The 26,487-nt window shown below is 35.9% G+C and overlaps 1 protein-coding gene across 1 annotated transcript in view; it reads right to left on the bottom strand.

Annotated features, from left to right (window-relative positions):
• Positions 1-26,487, bottom strand: part of LOC114696996 (protein diaphanous homolog 2-like) — a 761,266-nt gene that overhangs the window by 138,465 nt on the left and 596,314 nt on the right. The window contains 1 exon segment of the mRNA XM_037199207.1: positions 8,013-8,108. Within this exon segment, the coding sequence (XP_037055102.1) occupies positions 8,013-8,108 (96 nt within the window).

The raw sequence follows: 26,487 nt of genomic DNA, 5'->3' as shown, positions 1-26,487 counted from the left end.
TCCTAGAATTCAATGAAAATGAAAGTACAACATACCCAAACTTATGGGACACTATGAAAGCAGTGCTAAGAGGAAAATTCATAGCTCTAAATGCACACATGAAGAAGATGGAGCAATCCCATACCAATGAATTAACAGCACAACTGAAATCTCTAGAACAAAAAGAAACAAACTCACCCAGGAGAATAGACGCCAGGAAATAATCAAATTGAGGGCTGAAATCAACAAAATAGAAAACAAGAGAACAATACAAAAAAATCAATGAAACAAAGAGTTGGTTCTTTGAAAAAATCAACAAGATAGACAAACCCCTAGCCAAATTAACCAAAGGCAAAGAGAGAACACCCAAATTCATAAAATCAGAAATGAAAAGGGAGACATAACAACAGACAATGAGGAAATCCAGAGAATCATCAGATCATACTTCAAAAACCTGTACTCCACAAAAATGGAAAACCAGGAAGAAATGGACAATTTTCTGGATAAATACCACATACCAAAATTAAATCAAGACCAGATAAATCATTTAAATAGACCAATAACCCCTAAAGAAATAGGAACAGTCATCAAAAGTCTCCCAACCAAAAAAAGCCCAGGACCAGATGGTTTCAGTGCAGAATTCTACCAGACTTTCAAAGAAGAACTAATACCAATCCTCTTCAAAGTGTTCCACACAATAGAAACAGAAGGGACACTACCAAACTCTTTTTATGAGGCTACAATTACCCTGATACCCAAACCACACAAAGATGCAAAAAAGAAAGAAAACTAAAGACCAATCTCCCTCATGAACATTGATGCAAAAATACTCAACAAAATATTGGCAAACCGAATCCAAGAATACATCAAAACAATCATCCATCACGACCAAGTAGGATTCATGCCAGGGATGCAAGGATGGTTCAACATACGAAAATCAGTCAATGTAATACACCATATAAACAAACTGAAAGAAAAAAAACCACGTGATCATCTCCTTAGATGCTGAAAAAGCCTTTGACAAAATCCAACACCCCTTCATGACAAAGGTCTTAGAAAGATCAGGAATACAAGGAACATTTCTAAACATAATAAAAGCAATTTATAGTAAGCCAACAGCAAACATCAAATTAAATGGAGAGAAACTCAAAGCGATATCACTAAATTCAGGAACAAGACAAGGCTGTCCACTCTCCCCATATTTATTCAATATAGTACTAGAAGTTCTAACTAGAGCAATAAGACAACAAAAGGAGATCAAAGGGATACAAATTGGCAAGGAAGAAGTCAAACTTTCACTATTTGCAGATGATATGATAGTATACATAACCCCAAAAACTCTACCAGGGAACTCCTACAGCTGATAAACTCCTTCAGTAAAGTGGCAGGATACAAGATCAACTCAAAAAAATCAGTAGCCCTTCTATACACAAATGATAAAAGGGCTGAGAAAGAAGTCAGAGAAACATCACCCTTTACAATAGCCACAAATAATATAAAATACCTTGGGATAACACTAACTAAACAAGTGAAGGACCTTTTTGATAAGAACTTTAAATCTCTAAAGAAAGAAATTGAAGAAGATATCAGAAAATGGAAGGATCTCCCATGCTCATGGATAGGTAGGATTAACATAGTAAAAATGGCAATCTTACTAAAAGCAATCTACAGATTCAATGCAATCCCCATCAAAATCCCAACACAATTCTTCACAGACTTGGAAAGAAAAATACTCAACTTTATATGGAAAAACAAAAGACCCAGGATAGCTAAAAGAATCCTATACGATAAAGCAACCCTTGGAGGCATCACCATCCCTGACCTCAAACTCTACTATAGAGCTATAGTAAATAAAACAGCTTGGTACTGGTATAAAAACCAACATATGGACCAATGGAATCAAATTGAAGACCCTGACATTAATCCATGCACATATGAACACCTGGTTTTTGACAAAGGAGCCAAAACTATACAATGGAAAAAAGAAAGTATCTTCAACAAATGGTGCTGGCATAACTGGATGTCAATATGTAAAAGATTACAAATAGATCCTTATCTGTCACCATGCACAAGACTCAAGTCCAAGTGGATCAAAGACCTTAACATAAATCCAGTTACACTAAACTTAATAGAAAAGAAAATAGGAAGCACTCTTGAACGCATTGGCGCTGGAGACCATTTCCTAAATAAAACACCAACAGCACAGACCCTGAGCACAACAATTAATAAATGGGACCTCTCGAAACTGAGAAGCTTTTGCAGGGCAAAAGACACAGTCAATAAGACAAAAAGACAGCCAACAGAATGGGAAAAGATCTTCACCAACCCCACATCTGACAGAGGATTGATCTCCACAATATATAAAGAACTCAAGAAACTAGACATCAAAGTACTGAACAGTCCAATTAAAAAATGGGCTAAAGAGCTCAACAGAGAATTCACAAAACAAGAACTACAAATGGCTGAAAGACATTTAAAGAAATGCTCAACATCCTTAATCATCAGAGAAATGCAAATCAAAACGACTCTGAGATACCAGCTTACACCTGTTAGAATGGCTACGATCAAAAACATCAATGACAACCAATGTTGGAGAGGATGTGGAGCAAAGGGAACACTCCTCCACTGTTGGTGGGAATGTAAGATTGTACAACCACTGTGGAAATCAGTATGGCGGTTTCTCAGAAAATTAGGAATCAAACTACCTCAAGACCCATCCTACTCTTGGGCATATACCCAAGGAATGCTGATTCATACCATAAAGATACATGCTCAGCTATGTTCATAGCAGCACTATTTGTAATAGCCAGAACCTGGAAACAACCTAGATGCCCATCAATGGAAGAATGGATGAAAAAAATGTGGTACATATACACAATGGAGTACTACTCAGCAGAGAAAAACAATGAAAGCATGAAATTTGCAGGCAAATGGATGGAACTAGAAAAAATCATCCTGAGTGAGGTAACCCAAACCCAGAAAGACAGTCATGGTATGTACTCACTCAAAGGTGGATTCTAGATATAAAATAAAGAACAATCAGACCACAACCCATAGAACCATAGAGGCTATATATATAGCATGGAGTTCCCTAGGACGACTGTGGCTTATATTAAATTTCAGTTTTACTCAATTATTGAAAAAAATAGCCAAATGAATGGAAACACATGAACTATGAACCAAAGGTTGAGGGGCCCCCAGCTGGATCAGGCCCTCTCAATAGGTGAGACAGTTGATTGGCTTGATCAGTTTGGGAGACCAAGTCCTGTGCTCATTGCATGAGTTGGCTGTTTGAAACCTGGAGCTTATGCAGGGACACTTGGCTCAGTCTGGGAGGAAGGGACTGGACTTGCCTGGACTGAGTCTACCAGGTTGATCGCAGTCCTCAGGGGAGGACTTGCCCTGGAGGAGGTGGGAATGGAGGGTAGGCTGGGAGTAAGGGGAGGGGTTGGAGGGGAGAATAGGGGAACCCATGGCTGATACGTAGAACTGAATGGTATTGTAAAATTATATATATATATATATATATATATATATATATATATATATGTATGTATATATATATATATATATAAAATTCTACAATTGAAGTCATACTATCTTTTCCTATAGCTTCAATATCTCCTCTCAATTCTGTTACAATACTGAAAAATACTCTCCTAAGTATTTATTTTATTTATTTGGATATGTATGTGTATAAGCCAGAGGTCAGTATTGGGGGTCTCTCTCTCTCTCTCTCTCTCTCTCTCTCTCTCTCTCTCTCTCTCTCTCTCTCTCTCTCATCTTTTTTCCTTGCTATTTAAAAAATTCTTCAATATTTTACTTATTTATTTTGTGTCTTTGTCTGTGGGGAGGTTTGCATGAATGCTACAGCACAAGTGTGGAGGTCAAAGGACAACTTGCAGGAGGCGTCAGTTGTTTGCTTCCTTCATGCAGGTACTAAGGACTGAACTCCACTTGTCAGGCTTGACTGCATGTGCCCTCACCTGATGAGTCATCTCGCCTATCCCTGATAAGGTTTCTCACTGAACCTGGAGTTCATCAATCCAGTTCAGCTAGACTGGCTGCCCAGCGAGTCTCAGAGATCCTCCTGTCTCCATCTCTCCAGCTTTACATTTATAAGCACAAGCCACTGCACCCCATTTTTACATGGGTGTTGGGAATTCAAAGTTAGGTTCTCATGCTTGCACAGTAAGTACTTCACCTGAGGGAGAATATACTTTAAGAAGGCAAGGCAAAGCTCCTAAAGGCAAGTCTTTGTATGTGTGTGGTTGTCTCATGTATCCCTTGCTGTAGTTTACATGTCCTGATGCATCCCACTGATCATGTTCCTATTGCTTAAAAACCTTAGATTTCCACTGTCTAAAGAATTTCAGGTTACTACATTAGTCTCTAACTCCAGTACTTTATAATGTGTCACTAACTTATTTTTTAGAGTTTCTCCCTATTTTTATGCTTTTTATATCCTATCTGGCTTCAATACTACATTGTTTGCTATTGTGAAAAAGGCTTTGCTGTTTCTTATTTCCATGTTTTTCTTTATGACATTTCATTTTACTGCAGCCATGACTCTAACCTCCATGACCTTCACCTTCAATACTTTTTTCTATGATTATTTTCCTGATATATCCAATAAGTCATGCTATTTTCTTCCTCTCTGCATTTACATAGTATGTTGTTTTTTTTAAAGATTCATTTATTTTATGAATATGAGTGCTCTATCTGCATGTACAACTTTAGGCCAGAAGAAGGTATCAGATCCCATTATAGATGGTTGTGAGCCACCATGACGTTGCTGGGAATTGAGCTCAGGACCTCCAGAAGAGCAGCCAGTGCTCTTAACCACTGAGCCATCTCTTCAGCCCCCAGACAGTATGTTATTAACACTTCTTGTTTAATACCTAATATGTTTTGTATTATTCTGTAATCTTCCTGTGCTGTTTATCTTTCATAGACGATACAAGGGTTTTATAACTAAGGGGATATTATCTTAATTATTTATGTACCTTCTATCATATCCGCCACAGTACTTTTCATGGAATATACAACAAATTAATGAATATTTAGGATTCATTTCCCAACCTGAGCTTGATATTAGCAAATCCTGTGACATAGGTTACTATTCAGTCAGTGGGTATCAGTACAACCTATGTAGTTATCTGTTGCTTTTGTGTATTCTGACTTTTTGGAGCTTACATCATACTATTTATTGATCTTTTTAAGTAACATTTGTGATATGAGAATCTACCCTGATTCAGCTGTCAACTTGACATAGGCCAATATTATTTGAGAGTCACAATTGGGAGATTGCCACATAGTCAAATTGGCCTGTGGTCATGTTTGTGGGGCATTTCCTTGATTTCTAATTGATATGAGTGTTCAGGCCACTGTGGGAGGTGCCACCCCCTGGTCAGGCTCCTGGTACCTGCCTTGAGTTCCTGTTTTGGTTTCCTTTGGTGATTAACTGTAATATTTAAGCGGAAATAAAGCTTCTCCTTCCCAAGTTACTTTTGATCATGGTGGTTTTTTTTTTTTTTTCTTTCTTTCCCCGAGACTTTCTCTGTATAGTTTTGGTTCCTGTCCTGGATCTTGCTCTGGTTCTGCCTCCTGAGTGCTGGGGTTAAAGGCGTGGCCACCACCACCTGGCAACCATGGTGTTATCATAGCAACAGAAAGCAAACTAGAATAGTGTTCCAAACACAAATGGCATACTCAGGTACACTCAGTTGACTGAATCAGAGGCAATAGTTGGGAATGCCTTCTTATTTGCCTATGATGCTCTTTGGGTGTCTCTCTGTATGGCTGATAAGAGGTTCCATGTTGAAGACTGGTAATTTAGGCAACTAATATAGTTTATCAACACTTCATAATTTTGCTTTTCTGCTTTTATCTTATCACATTGAAATGGCAGTTATGCTAAATTGCTAAGAATTCCAGTGTAGAGTTGGGGAAATTTTGAAGATATCAAATCAAAGTGATACTAGAATGGAACCAAACCATGTACCTAAGAAAGCATGTAATTGGCAGGCAAGGTGATCTAGCTCAGGAAGGAAGGACAGGTAAAAACCTGCAGAAGTCTCTAGCTCTGCTTCCAAAAAGAGGAAGTTTCTTCTTTTTTTTTTTTTTGTTGTTGGCTTATGATTCATTTTCTTTCTCATCTTCCCTCCCTCCGATTGCACCCCTCCTCCCATTTTCTTTTTAACTCAGGATGCAGGATGGCTGCTGTGGCTGTTGCCTCTGGGAATGACTACCAGAGAGCTAAATGGACAATTTTTTTTAACTTCATTTGCTTATCAGGGCAATCTAGCTCTAAACCAAAGGCCATCACAATTAATATAATTACAGTGCTTATGAGGATACTCCTGGTGTTTCACAGTTGACAACACTATATTACCTTGAGTATCAAATGTACAGAAAACCCATTGAATGAATGACCACTCTGTCTCATATAGGCTCTGTGGAGTCAGTAAGAGATATGAGACTTATCAAACAGGGGCTTTAACAAATGAGTATGTTCAGAATATACAGACTAGAAGATAATGACATCTTCTTTTTGAATGGTCCAGAATAACATGCTTTAATTTAGGAACTTTATTAAATTTCTTAGAAGAGAAATATGCTGATTAAAAAATTATTTCAGTTTGCCTTTCCCCAACTACTACTGTTAGTGTTACTCTTAATGGATAGAAGGAACCTTTGATGGCATGTAGACACTTGCCAGTTTACACAGAGATGAAAGATGAAGGAATGACTGCTTCCTATGTGTCGGTAGACATTTCTCTTAGCCTTCTGCCATAAAATATTACTTAAAAATTTTTATTATGAACATAAATACACATATTTAAAAAATTCTTTTCTCAAGTTTCACATAACCATTAGAGAGTATTTTTAGTGACTTTATATACATAAAGTAGTCTCCCCTTGCAATAAAAATGTTTTTTTCCTCTCAAACCTTGACTTTAAGCTAATCTCTATAAGCTTTCCATGAAGGGCTAAATAGAACATTAACCATTATCTAAATAAGAAATTTACCCAAATGGGAAGAAGATAAATATAACTTAATGGGCTTCAGCTATGAATTTCACTATTGCTCAAAGCTTTTATGGACAACTCAGTACTGACTACCACTCAGTACTGAGTACTATTCTTTCCTCCAGATTGTTCAATTTCAATGGCTACCAATTTCTATTCCACTAATATACAATAACTTTAAGTTTAAACGCAACATTTTTAGGGAATATAGGCTAGTTAAGTCAAATTATAGTAATTTAAATTAAGTAGCATCTGTATAATTAGTATTAATTTTTCTTTTTTTCAATACTTATCCAAATAGCTTTATAGCTCATGAAGGGGAAACAAAATCAATATGCCTACTTTCTTTTTTGAGATCAAGAAAGACATGAAGGGAACATATGAGGAAGTGCTAAGATAAACTGATCTGGGTTACCCTAGAGGAGTTACTATTTACCCTACCCACACTGAACACAGAAGGATGACTGTCTAGTCCCACTTGTCTTACTTCATTTATGTATATCCATACTGAGACCAGTTTTATAGCATAACTTTATCTGTTGCTAATAAAATACAAAAGGAAAAAAACAAAAAAGCACCACAACCAAAAAACAATTATTTCATGATTTTCTGATTTTTGAGGATCGTGGCGATTTTTCCCACGATACTATAGTGAAAACCTAAAAATGAACTGTAGAAACAAGCTAAGTACATTTATGGTTTTTAATCACCTTCTACCCAAGCCTCATGCTCATAAAACAACAATTAATATATTTAATATTAAACACAGTGAGAGTCCTTATTTCTGAGTTTTTCAAAATGCATGGTTCTTTTAAGATACATGTATAGGGTTAAAACTTGTAAACTTATTACACTAGTGCCTTACCCAGACTCCACATACCAACTGAGGTCAGGTGAGACAAAACATCTTCCTGAGAAAGTTTACTCTTCCTTTTTTGGCAGAGCAACTTGGCATAGAACATTCACATTTACCAAACTATGGCATCTAAAGTGGGTCTTACCTGGATTCCTTGGAATTCGCTTTCTGCGGTCTCTAAATGCTGCACCTGACTGTAGGGCTTCCAGAAGATTATCCATCACTCCAGTCTCATCACCCTCTGGAGGACGAGAGAAATCAGAATTAATCTTATGGCAATTAAAGTTAAACTACAGGAAAATAAGGGGGAAAATTCCTGTCAGATTTACATAATACCCTTAAATTAAAGACATATATCTGTTTTAACATAATGGGTCCTGTCAGTTTCTGGCATCATAGACTACTTTGCTTATTACGCACCATTAAGCAAAATTCATGCCAATCCCACTGTTCTTTCAACTTAAAGACCTTGTCTTTTGTATTATTGATGACATACTCAGTATGCAAATAAACAGTAGCTGATCAGCTACTGCAGCCTTCCTGTTAAGATTCTTCTAAGATATTCCTAAGCAAGAAACCACTGACCTGGCTTAATGCAATCAATGTGCAGGGCGTGATTTGATGAAGCGGAGGTACACAAGGTTAAATACTGATTGTATTAATACCTTCAGCATTCAACCATCATCTGCGATTATCTCAAAAGGCACTATTTGCAAAACACATTTGCATTCAATTCTTACCTAATCCATATCCTTTACTCATTTTGAAACGCTGACATTCTATAAAGAAAAGGTGACCACATCATCTGAAAGGCCACATTTTATATTGAGAGACATCAGCCAAAAAGTCTCATTTGCTTTTTAGAATGCTGGTGCATGCCTAAAGGCTTTTCTTATGGGAAAGAACTATTAGAAACAAGAATGGAGAGTATTCAAAGGATGCTCATGGAATTCCCTAACAGAAACAACACTTAAGATATTACACTTCAGTTTTAACATTCACAACTCTGGCCATCAAGCACAATCCTGATATTCGTAACAGTATTTATAATAAAGTGTCAATTGACAGGAAAGTTACAGGGACCTGAGCTTTTTGATGCCAAATTGCCTAACTGCTGAAAAGAAACCTCTCTAGGCAGGCCCTCTGAGCTAATTTTATGGGTCTGGAGTACAGGACATTTGAAGTTTGGAAGGAAAGGAAAAGAATGAAGAGCAAGGGAGAACATACTATCTCCCATTCCAGTCTAAGGTTAAACTTAACTCCTACTTTGTCTTAAGTAGGCAGTATTACAACATTATAGGAAAATTTTCTCTTATAGGATAAGAACAAGCTAAAATCACTATGCTCTTCATTTGACTTAAAATTTCTTCAATGTTATGATTATTTACCTTTTAAAATAAACTACCTAGGATAGGACATTGAGTGAAAATGGAAAGGAAAGACAGAAGTTCTCAGAACCAATATCTGGTGAAAATGTACTAGAGGGAATATTCCCAGTGATTAGAGAAAGAGGGCTGTGCTTTTGAAACATTAAGATGAATGACATATTTGTTTCATCACTCAATATTTCCAAAAGAAAGAAAAGAGGAACAAAGTAGTTAAATAGCTTGATATAGATGGAATATGGCTAGGACATTTAAATTTTATGTTAGATGTTGTAAGTTTCTTATACCTTTTCAGATAGGAATAAGAAAACCAAGACATCACCCAGATGTTATGTAATGGGACCTAAATATGAACCCAAATCATTCATATTAAAGAAAATATATTTAAAAAATAATGAGATACTCAACATACTTTTTTTTTATCAGGCCAAACCTTAGAGATCTAGTGCATATTTCCTTTTGTACACTTTAATTCTGATTAGCTGGAATTCAGGTGTTCAATAGCCACCATATTGCGTAGTACAATTAAAAGCAATGGGAAGCCATATTACATGATCAAACTTGAGTTTTGTGGCAAAACAGGAAGCAGAAAAATGTCTAAGAACATAACCTATTTGTCTAAGTAACAAAAAACAAGAGAAGAAAGAATGGCGAGGATATGCATTTTGAAATTATCAATAGAATCACTAAGCCTTGGCTCAGGCTAGAGAAGGTTAAGCTGGAAAGGAGTCTGGATGATCAGGAATAAAGAGGTTTAAGAAAATCTGAGGACTTATACGAAGTGCTCCAGTTATGTCCCCAATCGTGTGCACGTGGAATGATGAGTGTGTGCATGCCACAGCACACATATGCAAGCCAGAGCAGAACCTCAAGTGTCAGTCACTTTCTACTTTATTGGAGACAAATTCTCTTTGTTGTTCCTTGACCCGCTTTAACTCGAGGCTTGCTGTCACTAGAGCTCTGGGGGATTTGCCTATCATCTCTGCTTCCCACATCAGTGTAAGAGTACTGGGATTCTAGACAATTTACTGTGGATGGATTGATATGAATTCTGTGGATTCAAACTCAGGTCTGCTTGCTTTCACTTTCACAGAAAGCACTTCTACCCACCAAGTGTTCTCCTCAGCCTCTGAACTGCAACATTTAATTAGAAGTCAGCAAAAGGAGAAGTATGAAGATAGAGAAGAAATTTTCAAATCTAAAGAATAAGAGAGTAACAATGCAAGTGAATTTCCTGTGGTCTTGTGAATATGGTAATTATAAATACCGCATAAACTTGAGTATGTGTAAACAAGTGAAAAGAACGGAATACAAAATGGCATCTATTTATGGTTTCCATAAATTAAATGAAAACATGAAAATTTAGTTATGGATATTGTTCCATTAAAATTCTTTCATGGTATATTTTGATTAGACTAAAAATGTGGAATATAAACACAAAGATGGCAAAAATAAATCTGGTTGCTTAATTTAGTTGTATGACACCTGACAACATTTATTGAAAATATGTTATAGCATGTTTCTCATTTGTTTCTCATTATCATTTCCTTCCTCACTTGTGGGACATTTTTATACATATTTTCCCCAATATTCATGTCTCTTAAAATGTAAAGTCATGAAACTATTGCTTATATATTTATGTTATGTAATATTCATCTATGCCACAAATCATTGTACTAACAAAGATTCTTTTTTTCTAACTACCAGTCACTCACCTCCTGGGGATGATACTGCTTCTGTTGAGAACATATATATATTCTCAACAGAATATATATATTTATATATAATTAATATATATATATATATATATATATATATATATATATATATATATATATATACTCTCTCTATACTTCTAAACCAGCAACAGAAACTGTGAGAACAGTTCTTTACAAATATCTTGCACTTATCAAAAGGAAGAAATGACATTTCTCCAGTCCATTACAATTTCATTTGTTCCATGCTAACTTTACAAGTGATTTTCATAGAATGTCTAACCTTAACAGATCTAAGTTTTACAAATACAATCACAGGACCAATTTACATCGCTTCCTGAAACAAAATGGAAACTAATATGTTCACTTGAAATATACTACCATTCATTCTGAATGAATTTCAGTGACAATTGGTCTGTGATTTTAACTGTGTGAAAGTTCACTTAGAATTTCCCAGTTCATATAATCATGGATCCTTATTTATTGGTAATTAGTAGTGAGTAACTTTTTATTGTATATGGAGTTAACCAAGGGAAAATGTGTTTCTTTTTATTGTAAACAAAAAAATATTAAACACAAAAAGTGCTTTTTTACAACTTACAGTACCTTTTTACTGAGTAAAGGGATATCAAGAGATAATTTTGTAATGTTTTTTAGCCATTAAAATGATTATAAGTGGGCAAAGATGAGAAGGAACAAGTCAGAGTTCACTTTATAACCTTTCATTACATAATTAGTTCCAGAGAACACTAAGAAGCTAGGTGGGCTGCATAAAGTTTCAGGACTCTGTGAGCAGCTTATCATCTGTTGAACTGAAAGGCGTGGGTGATACCTTCTGCTTCAGGTTTTCCACAGTATTTGTCATTCAGTAGATGGTGAAGCTCAGTTTTCAGTACTAAAGTTACCCTATGTGGTATTGACTTATTTGCCCCAGCATGTTTGCCGATGCTACAGATTAAAATAAACACTAGGTAAATTAATATTCTCCGCTATACTTTTGTGCAAAACCATTCCCTGATGGCTAGCACATACTTATGTGAGAGAATTCTCTATGGGTTTCTCACAATTTTGTTCATTTTTAATGTCTATTTTTATAGCAATAGACATTGCTATTTTATAGCAATGACACAGAGCCTCCATCTAAGGTAAATGGTAGGTTTGTCTGCTTTAAAAACAAATTATATGTTCCTCCAGGGCAAATGCTATGTAGTTTTGTTTTGTGTCCATTATAATAGATTAGGGATTTACTAAGCTTAGGACTCCTCTGGAGTGCTGCAAACCCATTATTTGTGTAGCATCCTTTGTACCCCTCTATAGAAGTTGGAGAGCAAGGAAAAGAATTAAGAAGATGAGAACACATAACTCATGCTACTTATTATACTATGTGTTGTCTATGTACACTATGTATATGTCTGACCTCTGAGCTATGTACTTTCCAACAAACCATCCATTAAATTGTGGCATGCTAGCTCCACCATTTTTGAAATGATTCTTATTCTTTGCTTTTGTTCTTGTATCAAACATTGTTAATTAGAATATTACTTAAATATCAAGTGGCTGAACAGTATCTTGGGCACTTCCATTATTGAAGATGGCACCCCAATTCACCAGGCTTGAGAATTACTAACCTAAACATAATACAAGTTCAATGTCTTTAACCTTAAATGCTTAGTAACAAGTGTTTTGAAATTCATAGTCTGTTGGATTTTATAATATTTGCATATACTTTATCAGTTGAGCATATCTAATCCAAAATCATTAAAAGTTTCCACTTTGGGAGCAGTTCAGATTAAGGATATTATTTCCTAGAATCTTATAAACCTGAGCATAATGGCTTTATTATAGCTTCCTCAAATTTTCAATTTTACAATTAAAGATCCTTGTTAAAACTGAAGAAAGTTGCTAGGTGGTGGTGGCGCACGCCTTTAATCCCAGCACTCGGGAGGCAGAGCCAGGTGAATCTTTGTGAGTTCGAGGCCAGCCTGGGCCACCACGTGAGCTCCAGGAAAGGCGCAAAGCTACGCAGAGAAACCCTGTCTCCAAAAACCAAAAACAAAACAAAACAAAAAAAAAAAACCAAAAAACAAAACAAAACAAAAAAAAAACAAAACACCTGAAGAAAGTTGCTAGTAATTAGTAACAAGTGACCCCATAGAAACAAATGTTTTTACTGAGGGTACGACCATGCTATGTGAGATAATACTTGCATATATTAATTTTTAAAAATTAGTTATGCTTTCTATGAACTAGAAAAGCAGGGAAAGACACTATGAATAAATAGGGCCTAAATTAAGCCTCCAAAAACATTAAATTTCTATAGTAATTTAGGTATTGTAGTTACAGGTGAATGAAACAGAAATAGAACCAAACCACCAACAATAACAACCAGTTCAAAGACAGTCAAATCTAGAGTACAACACAGTCCATATTCGTGTGTGCCCATTCTCTCTTTCTATATATGATGCAAGTGTAAAAACTCAAATACTGAAATGCACAGATCTTAGATGCACAGTTTGAACTGTATGACAGATTGATAAACCCATGTAACTACCACCATACTAAAACATAATCACTCTCATTTTCTTATCCTTACTACCCAGGCAAAACTCTGATATTAGTTTTGATTGTCACCTGATATTAGTTTTGACTGTCCTTATTATATAGTTTAAGAGTGTGGTGGCACATGCACTTTTTAATCCCAGCACTTGGAAGGCAGAAGCAGTTTGAGGTCAGCTTGGTCTACAAAGTGAGTTCCAGGACAGACAGGGCTACACAGAGAAATTCTGTTTTCAAAACCAAACCAAAACAACAACAACAACAACAACAAAACCAAACCCAAACCCCTTTGTTTTAGTATTTATTTTACATGTATGGACGTTTTGCTTGTGTGTCTGTGTACCATTTATATACCTGGTGCTCATGTAGGCCAGAAGAGGGTGTTAGATCTCCTGATAGTTTAAGATGGCTGTGAATCACTACGTGGGTGCTGGTGATCAAACCCAGGTCTTCTGAAAGAGTAGCCAGTACTTTTAACTGCTGAGCCATGTCTCCAGCCCCTTTTATATACTTTTTATAATGCTGGTATTTGAAACCAGGACCTTGTGCTTATTGAGTAAGCACTCTACAAGTGGATTACATCCCTAATTCCAAACCATACAGTTCTCGGTGAGTAAAAGAGCTGAAGTCATTTTGAACCAGCATAATCACTTAAAAGGAAGTATGGCCCCTATGCTAAGGCATAAGGAAAGATAGTTGAAAGATGGATATTTACAATGGGATAGGAATGAGCAGAGCACAGATTTAAACAGTTTATCAAAGTAAGAAGATTCAAAGGGTGTCAAGCAAGTCTAAAAATCCATGGTTAGATCTTCAGAAGGACAAGAGTGTGATGAGGGTGACTTTCAAGATCAGCCTCACAGCAGCATGCAAAACAGACCAGCTTGGGAGAGAAATCAATTGTAAAAAATGAATAGAATTTAATCCACAGTGGCAAACACTGTTCCGCATATAAGCCTGGGCCAAGTTAGCTTGTCTATTTGGACACTTTCAGTAAAGGCCTAAGTAGAAAAGTCAAATTGGTTTTGTGAACAAGGTCATCAGCAGTAGTAAATGGAAGCTGACAGTGTAAGAAGGCAATGACAAGTGGAAGGCAAGAAAAATCAGTGTTGTATTCAATCTTTCTCACATAATCTATCAAGGTCCAGATTAAGAACATGTGCAAGATGTATGGATTTGCACATGACATGGAATTAGAGGACTGCTCACTTATCAAAAAGAAGGAAACAAAGTCCCTTCTCAGTAATCTACAAAAAAATGAAGGCCCTGAGCTGATAAATGGCTCTTACAATTGAACATGGAACAACATGAGGGAATAAAGACCAAGTGAGAAGCCCCTGCAATATGGTACAAAAAGCATACCATGCTTCAAACACTAATATCTCTGGGTAAGTGTAACTGTAGTGCCAAATGTGAATCAGAAATAAGAGAAATCAAACAATTATGCAAATCACTCACTCCACAGGTGTAACAGAGGCCTGAACAACGTGTATTATAGCCCACAGAACCTAGAAAGCCCCCATCTGATGGCAGGTTTTGTTTGTGGTTTAATTGGTAAGGAGTTACCAGGGATTTGGAAACACCAAGAGATGGTCACTAAAATAATGGTCTATGAAGTTGTTTACAGCCAGAAAGTGTGGTAAAAAGAATTAAGATATTGTTCCAAAGAGATTAAAAGAAAGTATAAATAGAAAGCACAGTGTTCTAAGAGAAATGATGAAGGCAGATCCTCCTGTTCAAAAGAAGAAAAAGTTGTAAGAGGGGAGAAGGGGCAAAGGAGTTTAGAAGTTACTAGTAACCCTGAGCTAAGCTAGGGCCATGTGGTGATTATACTAAGCAGTGACTAACACCTATAAGACAAAATAGAAAAATAATGGATTCCAAGGTTCTGGCCTTTTGGAGAGATATGTACCTAAAAGCAGAATTAAACTCTTGCAATGAAAGTTCAAGGTAATCTTGGAAAATGTTCCACAGAGTTTACTCATTTTGTTACCATATCTCATTGTCAGAACAGCTAACTAACAAGTTTCCCACAATGAGGTAAACTACAGAGTCCACACAAACTTCAAAGTGCACAGCACTCTTTCTAAATAATTTCAACTTAAGCTTATTGTTTTAGGTTCTTATAGTCATGAAATAAATATTTTTTTGTGTGTGTGGGGGGGTGGATGTCATAAGATAAATGGATATTCTGCTCCAAACTGATGAATGATGGACAGTTAACTGATTTTGCTCCAACTACCTACATGTTGTGTGCTATTTACGAGTTTATCAGGGAAATTGAGTTGGAGAATTAAATGGTGCCTGATGTATTTGCATCTTAAAGAGAAGCTTGTTAACACAAATGAATTGATTTCTAATGGTAGATTTCTATGTAGGAACTTCTTGGCCAGAGGCACATTTCTGGCAGCTTGCCCTGAGGTAAGAGAGCTTAATATTAAATGGTAGTTAGAAAAATGTTTATGCTTACTCATTTTTTCCTTCAGTTACCTATATGCTAGAATATTGGGAATTGAAAATTATGCATTCTATAAATAAACAAACACCCAATGAACCTGGATGTTAATATTTACTAGAAAAACCACTGTTGATGCCGCTGGTAAAATATCTTACATTCAATGTTTTAAATAATTAATATTTCAAAGAGACCTTTGAAATATTCCATGTGTTTTATCAGAATCAATCATTTACTAAGGGCATGAAACACTAGTAAAAGGAAAAGCAAGGAAAGTGAGTCTTTCAGAGAAGATAAAGCAAAGATTTTTTGGAGGTAGGAATATTGATAACACCTAGCATTTATTAAGGCCTAGTATATTTTGGGCGATATAAATCCAGTTTATATCAAAACGTACTTAGTTTTCCAGGCAAAAAAACTGAAGCAAGCATAGATAAATTAACTTGCTCCGGTTCACAGAACTGGAAACTGCCAGACAGAACCAACAAAAGAACACAGAAATGCCTTGAGTAGAGATTTGTCACAAGTTTGTTAGAATCCACAAGCGAAGGATAGATCTCATATCTTGAATGGCCTTTTAAAAAGTAATGAAGACTATCCTATGCTACATGACAATGTCAAAAATTCAAACTTCAGTCCCCAAGTCTTATGGAAATACAGCTACTGTCATTCATTATGCATCATTTATGGCAGCTTTTGTGCTATAAGAACAGAATTTAGCCATGACATGGACTTTGTGGCCTGTGAAGCCTAAACTATTTACCAGTCAGCTCTTTATAGAGGAAGGTTGTCCATCCTTGCTCTAGAGCACATGCTGTCAATGTAAACACTATATGGATCTTTGAATTTGTTTCTGAGGTGTTGAAGGACCTTGGTAAGGGCCAGTCAAAGAAAACAGGCTTCACCATAGGGGAAGGCAATCAAGAACATTGGCATTCAGTATAAATAAAGCTGCATGAGATGCTTCCCACTTCAGTGCAGAGCCAAGGATGAGACAGCTATGAAGTAGCATTTATATATATCCTTCATTTGCCCATCTTTATCCACTGATTCACACTACAAAATTTATATATATATATATATATATATATATATATATATATATATATATATATATATATGTTACTTGGTGACTAGCACAAACACAAGCTAAGTGTGGAGTGGAAATGACTTTGCAAAAACTGCCATTGTGAGAGTGTACCCAGGCAGTTGTAATAAATGTCCTATACACAGCAATAAAGGTAGTCCACCACCAAGTATAAAAATGTTGTAAATGAGGGAACTATAACTCTTAATTGCTGATGGTTGGCATGCAAGAAATAAGTGGACAATTCATCAGCTGTCAATCTAACTTTCAAATTGTAGTGTTCTTCTCTTATCAGATTCTATAATGAATCACCTTTCCCACCAACTTCCTGTGCAACTGCAGAAAGGCAATTAATAACTTCACTGTTTTTATTAGCATATATTCCTTGTCACTCCACATTTTTGCATAGCAACTTAACTGATATTTATCTTTTAAGTAGAGGAAGTTCATGTGCCTATGGCATTTTCTTTTTTTTTTACATGAATTAATCTTAAAAAAATTTGTGTGTGGCAGGGGGAGGAGGGTTGTCATACATATGCTTCAGCACACTTGCAGAGGTCAGAGGACAACTATCCAGAGTAGGTTTTCACATTCCTCCTTGTTGAGGCAGGGTCTCTTAGTTCTGTTGCTATAATATGTACTCTAGGTAGGTGCCCCCCCATCTTGCTCTAGAGTGCTGGGATTACAGAAGCATGCCACTAAATCTGGCTCTTTAAGTTGGTTCTGGGGATGAAATTTTGCTTACACAGCTTTTGTTTTTTTAACCCTCTGAGCGATTTCCATGGCTTTTATATTTTTCTGACCACTTTAGCTGGAGAGTACACACTGATACATTCTTATCACACCTACCTACTTCAAATTCACTAACTTATTGAATATTTTATAAAATTTACTTTTTATTATGTTTACTTTTTTTTTTTGGTTTCTCAAGCCAGGGTTTCTCTGTACAGCCCTGGCTGTCCTGGAACTTGCTCTGTAGACCAGGCTAGGTTGGCTTTGAACTCAGAGATCTGGCTGCCTTTGCTTCCTGAGTGGTGGGATTAAAGGCATGGGCCACCACCTGCCAGGTTACTACCTGTATTTTTCTTACCAAATGAGTGCCGCATTGGCACCTCAGATAGTTTTCTTTTATTTAGCCACACTAGCACATTCTAGGTGTGTATGTAGTTGACTGAGTTACCATCTTTATTTTTTTTAATAAAGGAGCATGCATATGTATATGTTTCTTTATGTAGGTTTGCACATGTGAGTGCATCAAAAAAGGTGGAGGCTAGAGGCATCAGAACACCTGACTGTGAAGAAATCTGACATGGGTGCTGGGAACTGAACTAAGGTCCTCTGCAAGAACAGTATACAAGCTTAACTGCCATCTTTGCAGCTCCAACATCAGAGACACTTTTATCCAAGATAATACAGATTTTTCTCTTTTAAAAAGCACAATCAGTTTGGGGGAAAATGAAGCAAAACAAACCCCATGCATAGCCACATGATTAATTAAGAACTCTCACTAAAGAATGAGTATAAACACAAAACTGTTTTTGTTTGTTTGTTTGTTTGTTTAGTTGGTTTTTACCACCACTGCGTATAGACATGGAATACGAAATCTCTCTTCCCAGAGACTTCAGTTTGTAGTTTCAATATTTAACTTCTATGTACTCAAAGAGTATCATCCATTCACTGTTGCTTTGTTTTTGGATGTGGGTTACTGAAAGAGCCACTACTCTCACTACCCGCTTCTTCTTCCCTAAGAATTGAGATTAAAGGTGAGTTAAAAGCAGAGAAAGAGGACAGAGAAAAGAGGGATTCTCTACCATTTAAGTCACTACTGCTTTAACTTTCTATTTTATTTTATTTTGCGTCAAGTGATTCAGTCAGTGTATGGATCTATGCCGGAGTAAGGAAGAACAGGAAACAGTTCCAAGCAGCTTCATGGTCAAGATTCACAGTGAAATGATGCAACCAAGATTCTATCCCTTCAAGTACAATAGTCTTATTGATTCACTACTGTTAGCACATCAATGTTTTGTTGTTGTTATTCCTGCTGTAGTAAAACAGGGGCTATAAGGCATTCCAGGCTTTTTGAATGCTAGAATTACAGGCAGGTACCATCATATCAAGCTAGACAAATATTATTTTTCTCTCTTTTTGCAGTGGTAGGCATTAAAAATAAGGCCTTTCATATTTCTAAAAACCCTTGAGCTACATCTCCAGCCCTTTACTTCAGTATCTTTGATGTTCTTTCTTATCTACCCATATACTCTAAACATGTGCACCACTGCTAACATTTACTTGTATTTTCTCTCCTGTGACTTGCCAACTAACCCTTCATCTTTGTGTCTTTGAGTCTAATAGCCACCTATGTCATCTAAAAAAAGAAAGAAAGAAAGAAAGAAAGAAAGAAAGAAAGAAAGAAAGAAAGAAAGAAAGAAAGAAAGAAAGACGGATTGGAAGAGGGGTGAAGAGGATTCTGTTCACTTTAAGCTATCACTTATAGGCATACTATGGATGGCTGTCTTCAGATTACAAAACAATCAGTATCTTGTCCCATTTGAAAGTATCAGAGGAACACAAAGCATGCATAGCAAAGCATAAAGGGCTGCCTGGGCCTCTTGTCTTAGTAAAAGAGCTAAAGATAGACTCAAATTTAGTATTGCAATTTCCATCAATGGAACTAGATGGAAAAAGGAAGATTTTGCCTGCTCCTTCCTTCCTTCCTTCCTTCCTTCCTTCCTTCCTTCCTTCCTTCCTTCCTTCCTTCCTTCCTTCCTTCCTTCCGTCCATCCATCCGTCCTTGAGTCCTGAAAGACTGCTGCAGGAGAGAAACATTAAGAGTCTAAAGCAAACTATTTCTCAATTCTCTGCAATGGATATGTCGTATTAGCAAATTCATTGGCATTTTCTGATGAAATTTAAACAAGATGCTCAAAGATAATTATATAGAAAGCAGACAAAAATGTCTCTGGATAGTCTATGGCCTTTCTTTCTCAAACTCTGGGAGCTTAGTCATTGTCAAGGCTTTCATGGTCCTTGGATGGTAGAGATAACTACATTCACATTCCCACGATTAACTCTCTTTCCCACTGAAGGCCCAAATTTCCAGTTATTCCCCAATACTCCCATTTACAAAATTTCATATTATCTAGGATCTATCATGTCTAAAGCTTATTTAATCATAAAGAATTATTTACCATACTTCCTAATTACTTCTTATCCCAATTGTTTCATCTCTCATTAGTCCCCAGGCTTGAAAATTGAAGATGTTCTTTTATATTTTTTATCCATCTTCAAAATCAGTGAGAAATTTATACCACAACTTTATATGCAGAACATCTCAAATCAGCATAGCCTTACCAACTGAATCAGTCCTTTCTTAACCAGAATTATTACTACTTGAAAACAATAACTGCAACAACAAAACCAAAACCAAATTGGCTGAATTCCATTCTAGTCTTTTTCATGACTGAAGTGTAAGCCTTTTCTAAGATTCAATGCTTATCAGATGTGGTCTAAGACACAATAGAAAATAAAATTATTTTTGATTTTTCCTTGGCTTCTGCTAGGCTATTTTTGTTTATTATTTAGTATTTATCTTGAGTGGTCATTTCTTTGTATGTTCCCTTATGCATCTCATTTAAGAAATGAAAGATTATACCAAATACTTTATACTCAGAAGTTTAAATGTATATACATTTTAAAAGATTAGTATGTGAATATATTTCAGCTTACAAGACCCATTAAGTGGTCAAATTGCATGAGTATATTTCAGAAACATTTATAAAGTTAATTGACAAATTTAAATAAATATATTAATCATAGTACACTTTATTAAATAATTAAAATTCAGAGAGGCATTAATTATATACCTCACAAGAATAAAAAGGAATTTAGCTTACAATAAGAAATAATTAATTTTAGGATAAACAATCCCCCTAAGGCAGAACTCAGAGTAAATTTTAAATACCACTATTACTATTTAATTTTATCTAATTGTTGAATTTTAAAAGAGAATATATTAAAAGTAATTTGATGAGTGTATATTAGACATTTTTGTGATTAAATAATCTAAAACTCTAATTAACCACTTCAGTACTTTAAAATTTTCACTTGGTGAAGAAAAGTAGCTTTTCCCACTTCGAGTTTTCTAAAATTAAATCTTTCAGTGTCCATGAATACAGACAGGGCAATAAAACATAGGATGGTTTTTTTCCTTAGAGAAAATATATAATTACAAATTAGTGAGCAAAGACTAGGGGTGCCATTGAATTATATGAGTTAATTGGTTAAAAGAAAATGGTATGGAATTACAAAACTAGGCACCAATACCTTAGAGGTAAAATCATGTTAATTTCTGAACATTTTGTTCATCTTTTAAAACAAAGTCAAAGGTAATATTAACATTTAAATACCCCACTAAAACCTAGTGAAACTAGAGAAAATACATGCATTTATTTATTTATTTTTTGGTTTTTCGAGGCATGGTTTCTCTGCGTAGCTTTGCGCCTTTCCTGGAACTCACTTGGTAGCCCAGGCTGGCCTCGAACTCACAGAGATTCGCCTGCCTCTGCCTCCCGAGTGCTGGGATTAAAGGCGTGCGCCACCACCGCCCGGCTAATACTTGCATTTAAAGATTATCATTCCTTAGAACATAACATCACAAATGTCTTAGGGTGAGATGTCTACTTGACGTTTGTATCACTTCAATTTTAATTCAAGAGTTCCCATGGTTTCTATAGCATACTATGCTATAAAGCAACTATGATTTTTATGAAGTTACTGTTGTACCACTCCCATAAATATTTAAACTCTTTTTTTGTTTTGTTTAGACAGGGTTTCTCTGTGTAACAGTCCTGGCTGTCCTAAAATCTGCTTTGCAGACCACACTTGGCCTAGAACTCACAGAAATCTGCCTGTCTATGCCTCCTACGTACTGGGATTAAAGGCATGCGCCATCACACCTGGTTCCATAAATATTTTTATATTGCATTAAAATGGATAGGTCTGTAGTCAGCTAAAGTTCTGAAGAAAAGCATTATTTATTTATTTATTTAGGCAGGCTTTAAACTCAGACTGGCCTTGAACTCCTCCTGATTCTCCTACATCACCTCCTAAGTGCCTGGGACACAGACATATGCCACCATGCTTGATACAAATGAGACCTTTTTTTTTTTTTTTTGGCTTGGGACTAACTGGAAAAGAATTAAGATTCCAAACAGTTGGCTCCAGTGAGGGCAGCAAAGACAGGTGCAATGAGGAAACACTGCTTCTGTCATCATTTCTGCAGCATGCTCTTTATGAAGTTGCTCATTGACTCTTCCAAGCTACCAGTGCAAAACCACTGGGTACTCAATGGACAATACCAGACCAAACACAGAACTAACTATAAGGGCTCCTTCCGAAGTTATATATGTTTGCTCCCTTGATTCAAGTCAAATTGAAAGAGAATTTGCATTTAATAAAAAGCTTCACTGGTTAAGCTGAGTAAAACTAAATTCTTTTGTTAAATCTCTGCTTATTTTATATGTAATATGTCATAAGAGATAAAAATACTGCATATTAATAATTAATACTAGCCAACTTTCAGATTATACTTGTATTTGAGGAGTCAAGGGTCTAGTAAGGCAGTTGTTTTAATATGGTCCATATGCTGATAAATTGTCTCAGACAAATCTATCTAAAGGAGAAAACTAGTGATTTTATTAATTAAGGTGTCAAAGACTTTATCTGGCTTGTCCACCCAATGGTAATAATTTTACTATTTATAATTATTTTTTCTTCTTCAAATAATAAGGTTTAAAAACTGGCACTTGCCAAAAGTGTAGGAGTGAGGTGGATTCCAAAAGCTCTTGACAAAGATTTAGGTCAAGGCAATAGTGTTCCTTTTATGATTTGTTCATCTAAACTCATCACTAAAATCTTTGCATACTATCTGATCTCATTCAGGACGCTTTGTGTCCTATTTACAGCCTATATCAACAGAGGGAAATTGCAGCCCACAAAGAAATGATAAGTACCATTTTTCATTTAGAGCTCTCATGGCAGCTAGTGATTTTTAGTATAGGGGAAATTTATCCCCATCCTTTCAAAGAAATACACTACTTGTGCTCCTATGACATGTAGGATTCTGGGTCTTTTATTGGACTATAGCTTCTATGTTAGGAAAAGGAAGTATTATGATTTCTTTAAAGAAACTACTCAACCCATGAGACTTTAAAAGTATTACTGTTTGTTTTTGTAAGTAAGCATTCATATTAGCAGTGCCTTCAACAAAGAAGGGACAACATGCTTAGAGGATCTGTTAATTGTTGAAATTTGGTGATATTTTAAAGTTTATCCTGAATTGTGAGGACAATGAAAAAGATGTAACTCCTACATCAGAGTCAATCCTGGAATAATTAAGATGTGCTGGATGGATTAATTCACTCACTCATAGATACTGGTGCTCAAGGTATTCCCATATTGCTTGATCTAATTAGAATGATAATAGCATATTCATTTGGAACAAAGAGAAAAACAATGCTAAATTAACCAACTTTTAGGTATCTCTTTGAAAATCTGTTTCCCAGGATGGCCTTTCTGTAACAAGAAGAGAGTTTTTTTTTTTTTTTTTTTGGTTTTTTCGAGACAGGGTTTCTCTGTGTAGCTTTGCGCCTTTCCTGGAGCTCACTTGGTAGCCCAGGCTGGCCTCGAACTCACAGAGATCCGCCTGCCTCTGCCTCCCGAGTGCTGGGATTAAAGGCGTGCGCCACCACGCCCGGCTTGAGAGAGTCTTCTTACTTAAAAGTTCCTTTTAAATGGCAAAAATCTGCAATGGAATTCTTTTAAATCTCAAATAGTCTATAAATGATCAACTAGGGTAGAGCAAATTTTGAGCTTCATCTATAACCAAAAATGATTATGGAATAGTAGGATGTTCCTTTTCTACTTGAGAATTAGGATTTTTATTAGCTTGAACTATATGAAGTTGGCATTTTTATAGGTCAAAAGTAGTCAAACTGCAATAATTTCATATGGTTTGAAATAAGACTTAGAAGCACAATTAAGCCACTTAAGCTATTATTAACCCTCTAAGAAAATATTCCCAAACAGCAGAGACGTAGGCAAATACAAGTGAGAGACAGCCCAATGTAAAAAGCAATTCTAAAATACATCACTTGAAAAAACACGGGCTTCTAACAGTTCTTATAATCCACAACACCAAACTCCATATTCTCTGTCTGCATGAGTTACTAATGCAACTCCCATGACAAGATCACACAGCACGCCAAGGCTTGGAACATCATCAGTTTTCTCTTTGGGCTATTATTTTGATGATGGTGATGCTGCCCATTCTTATAGAGGTTAATATTTTTTTGTTTCTTTCCACAAAATCAGGAACAATTTTGCAAGATCTCCCAGATTCAGATTCTTTTCCTCACTCCAGCATAGGGATACAAGGCGGCTTATCTTGTCATTTTAATGAAACATCTTTGAGGTATGATTTCACTGGGGAGAGATTTAGAAATCAAAGCTGAAACAGGGTTTGTGGAAATAAGTTAATGCAGTACTGAGAAAAACACAATCTCCAGAACTCATTTTTTCCCTCAGCAAGCATTAATGAATGTCAAGCCTTTATAGATTAGTTAATATATTTAGAGATAGAGAATACTTGTTTATTTTTCTGAAACCTTAATTCAGCTAGTACTTCAGTGAGAATTGAATAAATAAATCCAATTATTATAATGTTTTTCAGAGGAAAATTCAGCAACATTTGCAAAAAAAGTCAAATTTAGTTTTTCTACTGTAAGCACATAAAATAATGACAACTGTTTTAATATTACCTAGCAAATCGATATATCTGCCACATTTGCACTTTCTTGTTAATTGTAATTTTATTTTTGTGCACTTGAATTTATCAGACAGGAGAACAAACCAACCAACTCAGTTCAACCAAACACCTAATTACATTTTTCATGCTCTCTGTCATTTTGGTGAGTCTCTTGTAAAAGAACGTCAGCATGACTTTTATTAATGTCAAAGAATGCATTTTTTCCTTTTGATAGAAGAAGAAAAGACCTTTCACATTTAGAATTCAATTTTTTTCTCCTAACATTTCCAATGACACAAACATATGGTAAATAAAATTATTCTAATAAATATTAGAGCCAGTGGACCAGTAAGAAAGACTCTGAGCATGCTGTGAATATATTGAAAACCAAAGTGCATCTGAAATATAAAAATCATTGAACTTTTAAGAAATACTGAATAATTCAATAATTTTCTATAATAGAAATAAAAAGAATTGTAAACAATAATGATGATTAGTCAAGCTCTGTCTATATATCAGAGAGGGCTGGGAAACGTGATGAGAAAGTTTCCAAGTTTATCACACTGGTTTCAAAAGTCTGCTCTTGCAGGGTAGCAGTGGCACATGCCTTTAATCCAGCACTCAGGAGGCAGAAGCAGGTAGATCCTTGAGTTGGAGGCCAGCTTAATTTATAGAACAAGTTTCAGGACCGGCAGGGCTATATCCTGTCTTGCAAAAACAAAGAATAAAATAGAATAAAATAAAAACTTACATAAAAGTCTGCTTTCACTGATGGGAGCAGATGCAGAGACTCACAGCCAAACATTAGGCAAAAAGGGAGGCCAAATTGGAGATCTCCATCAGGTCTCTTCCCTCAGAGCTTGAGGAACACCTCAGAAGCACTAGATCCTCTGCATATATGTAATGATTGTGTAGTTTGGTGTTCTTGTGGGATACCTAACAGTGTGAGTGAGTTGAGGGTAGTGGAGTCTCTGACTCTATTGAGTGCTCTTGGGACTCTTTTCCTCCTACTGGGTTGCTTTGTCCAGCCTTGATATGGAGATTTGTGCCTAGTCTTGTTGTATTGTGTTATACCATGTTTGGTTGGTATCTCTGTGAGGCCTGCTCTTTTCCGAAGGGTAACCAAGTTGGGGGGGGCAGATCTGTGTGATAGGGGGGTGGGTAGAGGACTGAGTAGAGTGGAGGGAGGGGAAACTACAGTTGGGTTGTATTGTATGAGATAATAATTACTTTTTAAACTCTGCTTTCGGTTTTCTCACCAAGAATATAAGTACAGTTGGCCAAAAGAAAGAAGAGGCATGGAATGATTGCAATAAAAAGAAGGGAATAATGAGTGCATTGAAGAAAAAATGGAACTTGTAAGGAAAAGAAGTACAGTTTATGTTTATCCTTATAGCATAAGGATTACCTGTGTTTCTACATTGTTGTCCTCCTAGGATATTAAGAAATATTCCCTTTGTCTTATAGTTATATGCAGACATGCATTTAGGTAGAAAACTAGACTAGATCATGTGGAGGGCATCCTAACATTTTATGAAAATCAAACCATAGTAAATAAATTCAAAGAACTGATATTGGCCAATGTGAACTCCATATAAAGCACCGATAGACATGAAAT

Source organism: Peromyscus leucopus, chromosome X, assembly GCF_004664715.2.
Source record: "Peromyscus leucopus breed LL Stock chromosome X, UCI_PerLeu_2.1, whole genome shotgun sequence".
Classification (NCBI taxonomy): Eukaryota; Metazoa; Chordata; class Mammalia; order Rodentia; family Cricetidae; genus Peromyscus; species Peromyscus leucopus.
Note: the sequence above shows the minus strand (reverse complement) of the source record. Positions and strands in the feature narration are given on the sequence as shown.